The sequence below is a fragment of the Astyanax mexicanus genome, chromosome 11 (genome assembly GCF_023375975.1).
Source record: "Astyanax mexicanus isolate ESR-SI-001 chromosome 11, AstMex3_surface, whole genome shotgun sequence".
In the NCBI taxonomy this organism is placed as follows: domain Eukaryota; kingdom Metazoa; phylum Chordata; class Actinopteri; order Characiformes; family Acestrorhamphidae; genus Astyanax; species Astyanax mexicanus.
Genome location: NC_064418.1, coordinates 46,447,474 through 46,459,873, shown reverse-complemented (window position 1 = coordinate 46,459,873; position 12,400 = coordinate 46,447,474). Strand labels below are relative to the sequence as shown.

General features: G+C 39.7%; 1 protein-coding gene across 1 annotated transcript; it reads left to right on the top strand.

The window, feature by feature from the left end:
- Positions 1 to 159: 159 nt before the first annotated feature.
- On the top strand, positions 160 to 12,354 carry ehhadh (enoyl-CoA, hydratase/3-hydroxyacyl CoA dehydrogenase). The gene is made up of 9 exons (XM_022680052.2): positions 160 to 428; positions 1,842 to 1,945; positions 2,938 to 3,107; positions 4,597 to 4,708; positions 5,657 to 5,761; positions 6,816 to 7,157; positions 8,202 to 8,686; positions 9,446 to 9,711; positions 10,465 to 12,354. The coding sequence occupies exons 1-9, from the start codon at positions 355 to 357 to the stop codon at positions 10,964 to 10,966; spliced, it is 2,160 nt and encodes a 719-aa protein (XP_022535773.2). The 5' UTR covers positions 160 to 354; the 3' UTR covers positions 10,967 to 12,354.
- Positions 12,355 to 12,400: the final 46 nt, after the last annotated feature.

Below are 12,400 nucleotides of genomic sequence, written 5' to 3'. Positions count from 1 at the left end.
AGCCTCGGTTTGACAGCGCCAGTCTGTTTACCGTAATATGTGTATTAGCGACTCATTTATTATTTTCCTACAGTGGAAACAGCCCGATAATAAGAAGCTATTCTTAACTCTGCGGGTTTACCTGTGTTATTATGGCTTTCATGCGGCTCCGCCCCCTCCAGCCCTGCTGTTAAACTCCAACCAGCAGTTCCAGCATGACTGTGACTTTTGTTCCACTTTCCTGGATTAAAAACAGCCCTGAATATCAGTGACCTCAGGATCAAAGTCCTGCAGAAGTCCTGCAGAAGCTCCAGATCTTTATTCCAGCTCCATTCAGCTGAACTAGCTCCACTGTCTGAGCTGTATTGATCAGCTATGGCTCAATATGCAAGAACTAAGGGATCGATCGCATTGATCACTCTCACTAACCCACCTGTGAACGCCCTCAGGTGAGTCCTGCAGTCATGCAGACTTAACTCTAGTCTGGGACTCTGTTCACCTGTAAGATTGCAAGTTTTGCATTTACTGTAATAATAGAAGATGTACTACATTGATATAAATAATAGTGCACATGCTGATTTAAGAATAAAAGTAATCAGTACTTTGCAGACAGTCTGTACCTGCACAGTTGTGTGCTCTCCTGCAACTGACCACAATTTGTAGATTTTTAAGATGGTCTAAGCTCGTCTTTCAGGTGAAAACACGCCATATACTTGATGAAAATAGTATATAAGTTAGCATTTGATTTTGGTAATGCTGGTAGCCATGGTGGTTAATCTGCTTGGTCAGGTGGACCAGTTATAATAACCCTCAAAGTAATGCTGTGCGATATGTCGATAAATATCGTGGGAATGATAGAAAAGTGTCTATCATGCTACTTACCTTCTATCAGCCCTATCGTTTCTACAGTAATTTAATCAATTATTCATGCAAATATATAAAGTAGGCTACGATGAAATGTATTGGCTTGGTCACGTTGCATAAACTCGGTTTATATAAGTGATAATTGAATAATCTTTGCAAAAAAGCTTCATAATGTGGTTTTGCAACATGACGCTGCTTTACGTTATTTGACAGACACTTTAAAAATGGTAATTGAGTTTATTTTGATAGCTCAATTTAAATACCTGTATAATAAAAGAAAACAGCTACTGCATCTACCTCATCTGTTTTCATTTGATACATATATATTGCTGCACTAAAAGGTAGTAATTCTCATTTGTGAAAGTTTGATTTATTGTCACGTTGAAATAAAGTTGGAAAAAAGGAAGCAATGATGTTATTTTGTCATATTTTTCGAAGAATAACTGAAAACATACTTAAATGTGGTATATCATGATATATATCGTTATCGTGATATAAACAATTCAATATCGTGATATATGATTTTTCCCATATCGCCCAGCACTACCTCAAAGTGGCCATACGATATGTTTTAAATCATATTGCGATACTATAAACAGCGATAATATATTGCTTAAATGTATTGTTTAAATAAAGTTCTTAAAAATATATTTTACAGTGTAATAAACACAATATCATACAGTATTTATAAAATCTGATTTAAAGAAAAGTTTACTTTTTATCCAATCAGAACAGTGGAATCTAACAAGAGAGTGGTGAAAATTACATTATAGAATTATCGTACAATTAATGGACACGACCTCAATAATATTTAATAATCACTACACATCAATAACAGTGAACAGTGTTTTAGACAGTCATGCAGTGACCAGTGCTTCAGTAACTGTGACTCCATGCACACAGTGTATAAAATCCATGTTCTCATATATTTGAGCTGATTAGAGAGGTGTAAAATGTTAATATGTGAATGTTTTTCTCTCTGTATCTCATGGTTTTAGCTCTGCAGTGAGGAAGGGCATCACTGAGACTGTTTCCAGAGCGCTCAACGACACACAGGTGAAGGCTGTGGTGCTGTGTGGGGAAAATGGACAATTCTGTGGAGGTAAACACACTCAAACACACCCATAATACCAGCACACACAAAGAACTCACAAATGGTACACATAGAGTACTCACATAGTACACATGTGGTACAGACAATACTTATTAAGAGTACATTACATAGTACTTATGTAGCACACATATAGTTCATACAGTATATGTACTTGCAGAGTTAATATATAATACTGATATAGTACACATCAAACCAAGCTGAACTGCTTGAATATTTGCACCAGGAGTAAAGCAGCATAAAGTTATCCAAAAGCAGTGTGTAAGACTGGTGGAGAACATGTCAAGATGCATGAAAACCGTGATTAAAAACCAGGGTTATTTTATATTTAAATGATGATTTCTTAACTCTTAAAACTTTATGAATATAAACATGTTTTCTTTGCATTATTTGAGGTTTGAAAGTTCTGCCTCTTGTATCTTATTGCAGACATTTCTCATTTTCTGCAAATAAATGCTCTAAATGACACTATTTTTATTTGGAATTTGGGAGAAATGTTGTCTGTAGTTTATAGAATAAGACAACAATGTTCATTTTACTTAAACATAAACCTATAAATGCATACAATACACCTATAGTTCATGTATATTCATATATTACACATGATACTACCATAGTACACATAATACTCCTAAAAAGCAGTGTAATACTTATTTAGTATACATAATACTTAAAGTATATACTTACTCAAATAGTATGTATAACAATATTTATAGTACTCCTAAAAAACTCCTGTAGTACCCCAAAAAACAAAAAATAGTTCATATAGTACATAACTTCATATACTACGCATATTTGTCTTAAAGTATACTATACACAATGTAGTACACAAATAATATTTATAGTACCTATATAATAGTATGCATAATAAACGTATATAACACATATACTGTACTTGTATATTTGAAAAACAATATTCATATAGTTTTCACATATTAGGTTAATGTACTGAGACGTGGTGCTGTGTGTGTGCTGTTAAACAGGAGCAGATATTAAGGAGTTTGCTAAGCCCATGTCTGGACCGGCGCTGGTGCCCATGATCCACGCTATAGAGGCGGGGGAGAAGCCGGTGGTGGCGGCTATAGAGGGCATAGCGCTCGGAGGGGGGCTGGAGCTGGCACTGGGCTGCCATTACCGTGTGGCTCACGCCAAGGTAAACTACTGATACCTGATGATGATGAAATATGTATATATGGATGGAGACATTAGGCCTGTCACAATTATCACATTATTGATTTATTGTACGATATATTAACCTGACCTTTATCATTTTACCCATCCTTTTATTATAAACCCCATCCCAGCCCACCTTTCACCTACTGTAGTAACTGGTGTGAATGTAAACATAAACAAAAATATATTTGAGTTTGTTGAGTGTAGAGAGGAGTGAGAGTGTGGAGAGAGGTGTGAGAGTGTGCAGAGAGGAGTGAGAGTGTGTGTAAAATGGAGTGAGGGAGAGTGTAGTGAAAGAGTGTGTTGTGTGTGAGAATGTAGAGTGTAAAAAGGAAGTATAAAGAGGAGTGATAGAGAGTGTGTAGTGGAGTAAGAGTGTATAATAGTTAGAGCAAGAGAGTGTATAGTGGAGTGTAGAGAAGAGTGAGAGAGAGTATATAGAGTGTATAAAGGAGTGGGAGAGAGTGTGTAGAGTGTATAAAGAGTAAGTGAGTGTACAGAGGCGTGAAAGAGAGTGTTTAGAGTGGGTAGTGGAGAGAGTGAGTGTGTAGAGTGTATAGAGGAGTGAGTGTGTAGAGTGTATAGAGGAGTGAGTGTGTAGAGTGTATAGAGGAGTGAGTGTTTAGAGTGTATAGTAGAGTAAGAGAGTGTGTAGAGTGTGGTGAGAGTGTAGAGTGGAGTAAGTGTATAGAGGAGTGAAAGAGAGTGAGTGTGTAGAGTGTATGGTGGAGAGAGTGAGTGTGTAGAGTGTATAGAGGAGTGAAAGAGAGTGTGTAGAGTGTATGGTGGAGAGAGTGAGTGTGTAGAGTATATAGAGGAGTGAAAGAGAGTGTGTAGAGTGTATGGTGGAGAGAGTGAGTGTGTAGAGTATATAGAGGAGTGAAAGAGAGTGTGTAGAGTGTGTAGTGGAGAGAGTGAGTGTGTAGAGTATATAGAGGAGTGAAAGAGAGTGTGTAGTGGAGAGAGTGAGTGTGTAGAGTATATAGAGGAGTGAAAGAGAGTGTGTAGAGTGTGTAGTGGAGAGAGTGAGTGTGTAGAGTGTATAGAGGAGTGAAAGAGAGTGTGTAGAGTGTGTAGTGGAGAGAGTGAGTGTGTAGAGTGTATAGAGGAGTGAAAGAGAGTGTGTAGAGTGTATGGTGGAGAGAGTGAGTGTGTAGAGTATATAGAGGAGTGAAAGAGAGTGTGTAGAGTGGGTAGTGGAGAGAGTGAGTGTGTAGAGTATATAGAGGAGTGAAAGAGTGTATAGTAAAATGAGTGTGAGTGTACAGAGTGAACTGTGGCCCAGTTAATTAATGTGTGTTAGATGTGCACCTTTGATATAAAGGCTTATTATTATTATATAAAGTGTGTCTCAGTTGTGTATGCACGTGTGTGCACGCATGCACGTCTGTGTTTGTGTCTGTGTCTGTGTGTGTGTGTGTGTGTGTGTGTGTGTGTGTTTGTGTGTGTGTGTGTGTGTGTGTTTCTAGGCTCGTATGGGTCTTCCTGAGGTCACTCTGGGTTTGCTCCCGGCTGCTGGAGGAACACAGCGTTTACCCCGACTCACCGGAATCCCTACAGCCCTGGAGCTCATTACTACAGGTCACACACACACACACACACACACACACACACACACACACACACACACACACACACACACACACACACTCTCTCTCTGTGGGAATCAGAAATCAGAATTGAACAGTGTGTAGAGTGTTTGTCCACTAGGGGGCAGCACTGTAGTGAGGGGAAAGGTCACCACACGAATGTTCAGACCAGAGACTGTAAAATAGATGGACGCCGTGTCTATTCAATGAAAGTGAAGCCAAAATCTTCCTCCATGTTGGCGATCCTGCCACCTGATTCTGCGCAGTAGAGACCAGAGGAGGGAGAAAGACTGTGGAGAGCAGCCTACTCATTTAAATAACCCCGCCCCTGAGGGCTGCCTCGCGGTCACAGACTGCAGAGCGGGGCGGAGCGGAGCTGACGGTCTGGTATTGGTCCAGCCCATAACCAGCCCTTTTACAATAACCACACCTTTTTTGAATAGAGCTGAATAACGTTTATAAAAACCGCATTCTGTGGGGATATAAAAATGTGACAATATAAGCAGAGGTTACACTAGCTGCTGCATTTAAATAAAGGAGGTAGAATTACAGTATATTAGAAATAAACGTGATTGAATGTTGTCTGTTTTGCCATTGAAACCTATGGGGATGGGTGGAGTTACACAGCTTTCTGCAACCGAACAGCAGGGGGCGCCCGACCTGTGGCGGCTTCACTTTTAAGAGACGATGCTCTGTCCAGCTATATACAGTCTATGGTTCAGACTGTCAGACTATTCATTTACTCATCAGGGGTTAAATTAGTTTAGTATTTTAAGATAAAGTTGTTGGGGATTATTTCAGTGGGTCAGAGTTGTTAGTGTACTAGTTTGAGTTGTTAGGGTTTATATGAGTTTGTCAGGGTTAAGTTAGTGTACTAGTTTGAGTCATCAGGTTTATTGAGGGTATAATCAACTTGTATTTTGTGTTTTTTTCTGAACAGGTCGCCATATTACTGCTCAGGAGGCGCTCAAACTCGGCATCGTGGACAAGGTCACAGACGGCAACGTTGTTGACGCAGCTATGGAGATGGCGCTAAGTGTTATAGGTGTGTGTGTGTGTGTGCACATGTGTGTGTGTATAGAATATGTACAGAATATGATATTATGTCTAAAATATGCCTGTAAACATATTAACGTGTACAACCTGACCTGCTTCATTTAACTATAAACTGAACCTCTGCTGGGTCACCCACACAGCTCTGCAGCTCTGATTGGTCAGAATTCTCACAGCACTCAGTGATTGGTTAGAGGATTGAATCAAGACCATAATCACGGTGGCCTTTAACAAACGATACATTGTGCAGCTTTAGTTACAATGTCATACACAGTGTAAGTTATATTAAAATTGGGATAGCTCTGTGTGTATTTGTGTGTGTGTGTGTGTGTGTGTGTGTTTTGAATGTTTAATATGGATGGTTCAGAGAGTGTGTGTTTGTTTGATCTATTATTCAAAAAGGGAAGTGAACACAGTGTTAGAATATTAATTATGACCCTCCATTCAGTAAAGACACTGCTTTATTTTGTGTGTGTGTGTGTGTGTGTGTGCTTATTAAAAGCTGACTGTGAGAGCTGAGCTCTAGTATATTCTTGTATTTAAACCTCAGGGTTGAAATCCACTGAATTCATTGCAATAAATTAATTGTGTTGCTATAAATAAAAAAGTAAAAACTATTAAAAAATTAACTCAGAAAGTTCAAAAATACATATAAATAATGTGAAAGAAAAATATACAAAGTTATCTGGATTAGATGCTATATTTAAATAGCAATTGTGTGCAGTTAGGCTCCGCCCTTTCCCACTGAAGTTATAAGAAGTGTTTCATCCAGACTTTTAAAAGATGTTGGTCAATCACCCAGGGCTACCAATCAGAACAGAGCTCATTTACATGTATTATTACCGAATTTCTGTAAAGCTGCTTTGATTGTAAAAAGTGGTACAAAAACAAATTTGACCACTCAGCCTACAGAAGTTTAGCCCCACCCATTTTAGCCTAAAGCAGTTTTAGCTCCACCCATTCAGCCTACAGCAGTTTAGCTCCACCCACTATGTGTTTTTGTGTGTATTAACAGTGTGTGTGTGATGTGTATTTGTGTGTTTCAGGTCGCCCCCTGTCCCCCCGCAGGCTGAGTACCCTCTCCACCCCTCCCCTGGCGAATCTGGATGGTGTTTTCGAGGCGGCGATGGCGCAGGTGAAGCGGCGCTCTCGCGGCGCGATGGCTCCGGTGGCGTGTGTGAAGGCGGTGAGGGCGGCAGCCGAGCTGCCCTACAGTCAGGGCATGAAGCGCGAGCTGGAGCTGATGGGCACCCTGATGAGCTCCGGCCAGGCTAAAGCACTGCAGTACTGCTTCTTCGCCCAGAGGGCTGTTGGGAAATGGAGTCTTCCTAACGGAGCGCAGTGGAACAACAGCAGGCCCAGAGATATACGCACAGCCGGGGTCATAGGTCAGATAGCTTAGATTGTTCACAATTCTCTTAATAACTTTGTGTATGATATTAATTCATTCAGAGTGGGGGTTTGTTTGAGTTGAGATGAACTCATTCAGAGTGGGGGTTTGTTTGAGTTGAGATGAACTCATTCAGAGTGGGGGTTTGTTTGAGTTGAGATGAACTCATTCAGAGTGGGGGTTTGTTTGAGTTGAGATGAACTCATTCAGAGTGGGGGTTTGTTTGAGTTGAGATGAACTCATTCAGAGTGGGGGTTTGTTTGAGTTGAGGTGAACTCATTCAGAGTGGGGGTTTGTTTGAGTTGAGGTGAACTCATTCAGAGTGGGGGTTTGTTTGAGTTGAGGTGAACTCATTCAGAGTGGGGGTTTGTTTGAGTTGAGATGAACTCATTCAGAGTGGGGGTTTGTTTGAGTTGAGGTGAACTCATTCAGAGTGGGGGTTTGTTTGAGTTGAGGTGAACTCATTCAGAGTGGGGGTTTGTTTGATTTTAGAGGAACTCGTTCAGAGTGGGGGTTTGTTTGATTTTAGAGGAACTCGTTCAGAGTGGGGGTTTGTTTGATTTTAGAGGAACTCGTTCAGAGTGGGGGTTTGTTTGATTTTAGAGGAACTCGTTCAGAGTGGGGGTTTGTTTGATTTTAGAGGAACTCGTTCAGAGTGGGGGTTTGTTTGAGAGATTAACTCATTCAGAGTGGGGGTTTGTTTGAGTTTAGATGAGCTCATTCAGAGTGGGGGTTTGTTTAAATTGAGATGAGCTCATTCAGAGTGGGGGTGTTTGAGTTTAGATGAACTCATTCAGAGTGGGGGTTTGTTTGAGTTTAGAGGAACTCGTTCAGAGTGGGGGTTTGTTTGAGTTTAGAGGAACTCGTTCAGAGTGGGGGTTTGTTTGAGTTTAGAGGAACTCGTTCAGAATGGGGGTTTGTTTGAGTTTAAAGGAACTCGTACAGAGTGGGGGTTTGTTTGAGTTGAGATGAGCTCATTCAGAGTGGGGGTTTGTTTGAGAGATTCTGCACTGTACTGTACCTGGATCTGTTCTGGTTGCAGGTTTGGGCACTATGGGAAGGGGAATCGTGGTGTCTCTGGTGAAGGCGGGGATCTCGGTGGTGGCGGTGGAGATGGAGGAGAAGCAGCTGGATCTGGGCAGGAAGGAGGTGACGGGGATTCTGGAGCGAGACGCTAAGAGACGGGGGGTCACGGCTCCCCTGCACCTGATCTCCTTCGCCCTGTCCCTGCAGTCTCTGAGGGGGGTGGACCTGGTGATCGAGGCAGTGTTTGAGGACATGGAGCTGAAGAAGAGAGTTTTTGCAGATTTGAGTCGAGTCTGTAATCAGAACACGATGCTCTGCACCAACACCTCCGGGCTGGACGTGGACCAGATCGCCTCGGTGACTGACCGACCCCCGCTGGTGGTGGGGATGCATTTCTTCGCCCCGGCTCACGTCATGAAGCTGCTGGAGGTCGTCTGTGGACCCCGATCTTCAGCTGAAGCTGTAGCTACTGCTATGAGCTTGGGGAAGAGGATGGGGAAGGTAATGATTAATAATAATAGTAATAATAATAATGCTCAGAGCTGGGCAATATTACTTAAAGAAAAGAAAAGAAAAGAAAAGAAGAGAAATTGTGATTTCTAACAATAATATATTTTTTATATAAAAAAAGGTAACCGTATATCTAATAAATAGATGTTTAAAGCTATCTACAGGGTTTTAGAGTCATGAAAAAACCTGGAAAAGTCATGGAAATTTGGTCTACAAATCTTTGCTAACGTCAGCTCAGAGATAATTCAGTAATTTAGCCCTACACAATGGAGCTCTCAGGATCTGACACACATTTTATTATTCAAAATTGCGTGTCATCATTTTATCTGATTTATTTTAGGCCTACTATAATCAATTTTTAAATATAGTTTTTATCGTATGGTCATGAAAATTGCCTTAAAGGCATGGAAAAGTCATGAAAAAATAATGGAAATTTTGTATTAACCCTGTTTCTAAATGTAATTTTTTTTGCTGTACAATTGAAAAAACATGTTAGGGATAAAAAATGTTTATATATTAAAAATAAAACAAGCATTTATTTTACTAAACCTTTTTAATTAATTCATTTAGCACTATTTATTTTTTTATTAATTATATATTTTTCCAAGCACCACAGAAGTGCTCATCAATGCAGTAATCTACACATAACTATGAAATATTTTTCATAGTTTTTTGACATTAAACATAAAACATAAACATAAGGAAATATGAATAAAACATTAAAGTAATAATTCTGTGAATTAACTTCAGGTGAGTGTCGCTGTGGGAAACTGCCCAGGGTTTGTGGGTAACCGCATGCTGAAGTCGTACATGGACGAGTCTGTCTTCCTGCTGGAAGAGGGCGCCTCACCTGAGCAGGTGGATCAGGCACTGGAGGAGTTCGGCTTCGCTCTGGGAATCTTTAAAGTTGGGGATCTGTCCGGGCTGGACGTTGGATGGAGGGTCCGGAAATCCTCTGGACTGATCGGACCTGACGTCAACCCCACGTTCCCCTCACGTGTTCGCCAGGGCCGCAGGTAATTAGGTATTAGGATTAGTAATAAATACTGATAATAGTGCTGATAAAAGTACTGATAATTGTACATGATAATTGAGCATTTATTTACAGAAAATGAGAAATTCTGAAATAACAAAAAAGATGCAGAGCTTTCAGACCTCAAATAATGCAGAGAAAACAAGTTCATATTCATAAAGCTTTAAGAGCCCAGAAATCAATATTTTTAATCACAGTTTTCATGCTTCATCTCGACATCATGTTATCCTCCACCAGTCTTACACACTGCTTTTGGATAACTTTATTCTGCTTTACTCCTGGTGCGAAAATTCAAGCAGTTCAGTTTGGTTTGATGACTTGTGATCATGCATCTTCCTCTTGATTATATTCCAGAGGTTTTCAATTTGGTAAAATCAAAGAAACTCATCATTTTTAAGTGTTCTCTTATTTGTTTTTCAGAGCTGTATATATTTCTTTTGTTTGTGATATTGTATGAAAGGTTGTATACTGCGATTACTTTTATATATTTTTAATCAAATATCAATAAAGCTGACAGACAAATTGTAGAAAAAACTAAGAATCATAGGCATAAATTGGATTTAAAATATGGTTGTCTACTTAATTTATTAATATCATTAATATAGTATAATATTAATATTAATATACCTATAATATAATCTTAACACAATACATTTTCAGATTGATTGTACTGATATTTGATGTTCAAGCTGTAAAATATGTATCAATACCATGTTTTTCTGTGTGTTTTGTGTAGGTACTGTCCTCTCCCTGACCTGCTGTGTGAGCAGGGTCGTTGGGGTCAGAAGACGGGGCGGGGGTGGTACCTGTACGACTCGGCCGGGGGTAGAGTGGCGAGGCCTGACCCGGAAATCCAGCGCTTCCTGCAGGACTACCGGCTCCGCTACGGGATCCCGTCCCGCCGGATCAGCGAGCAGGAGGTGGTGGAGCGCTGCGTCTTCGCTCTGGCTAACGAGGGCTTCCGGGTGCTGGAGGACGGCATGGCGGCAGGGCCCGAAGACATCGACATGGTGTACGTGTTCGGTTACGGCTGGCCCCGGCACCGCGGGGGGCCCATGTTCCACGCCGCTCAGGTGGGCTTACCCAGAGTCCTGCAGAGGCTGGAGTTCTACTACAGAGAGAACCCCGACATCCCCCACCTGCAGCCCAGTACCCTGCTGAGGAGACTGGTGGGGGCAGGAAGCCCCCCCATACAGCAGTGGAAACAGTACATCCGCAGCACACACAGCCAGCTGTAATATACACGCCATACATATAACCACAACACAACAGCAGCTAATCACAAAAGTATAGTGTGTAATCAGAACAATACAGTGTCTAATAACCAAATACGGCGTCTGATTGTAACACAATTGATATAAACAGAACAATAAAGCATCTAATAATAATACAGCAAATAATTATGTCTGATCACAAAAGTACAGTGTCTAACCACAACACTACAGCGGCTAATCCCCAAGCACAACATTTAATCCTTATATAGCATCTAATCACAAAAGTATAGTGTTTAATCAGAACAATACAGTGTCTATTAACCAAATACAGCGTCTGATTGTAACACAATAAATATAAACAGAACAATAAAGCATCTAATAATAATACAGCATAATAATACAGCAAATAATTATGTCTGATCACAAAAGTACAGTGTCTAATCACAACAATTCAACATCTAATCCTAATACAGTGTCTAATCCCCAAGCATAACATGTAATCCTAATGTAGCAGCTAATAATCAAGGACATCTAATCCTAATATGGCGTCTAATCACCAAATACTGCATTTAATCACAATAATGCAGTGTCTAATCTCCTAATACCACATCTAATCTTACAACAGTGTCAAAACACCAAAAACAGCATCTAATCACCAAATACAGGATCTGATTATAAAACAGTATATATAATATAAGCATAACAAAGGCAATGGCAGATAAATAAATATCAATAACAGTAACTGTAACTGTCCTTTAATATCATAATGTCTTATATATCGTGCCAAAACCCCAATATAGTGCCTTTAGAGGACTGGTAGTGTAATGTATGAAGTTTGTTATTTTGCTTTTGACGTTATAAAATGGAGCAAAAAGGAGCCGGAAAGTAAACTTTTTAACGCAAACCATCTGATTTAGAAGATAATCAGATGAATAATCAGTTTCAGAGAAACTAAGTCAAAAATGAAATCATATATATTAAATCATATAAAAGCACAGTATGACTGTGTATGAGTACTCACAGTATGAGTAAATCGATGAAGGGAAATGATCAGTTTAAACTTTTAAAATGTAATACTTGTTGATTAACTTTAGTTTTTTGTTATTTTGCTTAATCCAAAAATGCTGTTCACAGGTCAGACAGAAATGAAAATGTGAAAATATGTGCCTAAAATGTGATGTTTTAATGCTTTTCTGATCAAAGTGCAAAGTTCTCTGTGTGAAATGTTACAGAGCAGTGGTTCTGTGAGTCTGTTCTGACCTGTGCAGCAATGATTTACACTGAGCAGCTTTAAGCTGAACACTGTTCATTTGTTTGCTTTGTTTAAGATGTTAAATTGTTGTATAACAATGTTTCAAACAATAATAAAGACATTATTTTACGTTGCATAATAAAATTTTATAAAATTCAAAGTTGCCATAGTTTTTCTGTCATTTTTTTCTTTTCTTTCATAAATGT

Coding starts and splice junctions, on each gene's coding strand:
- ehhadh (XM_022680052.2), top strand. CDS start 355: ATGGCTCAATATGCAAGAACTAAGGGATCGATCGCATTGATCACTCTC. Junction 7,158..8,201: donor ACGCACAGCCGGGGTCATAG/GTCAGATAGCTT, acceptor TTCTGGTTGCAG/GTTTGGGCACTATGGGAAGG. Junction 9,712..10,464: donor CGTGTTCGCCAGGGCCGCAG/GTAATTAGGTAT, acceptor TGTTTTGTGTAG/GTACTGTCCTCTCCCTGACC.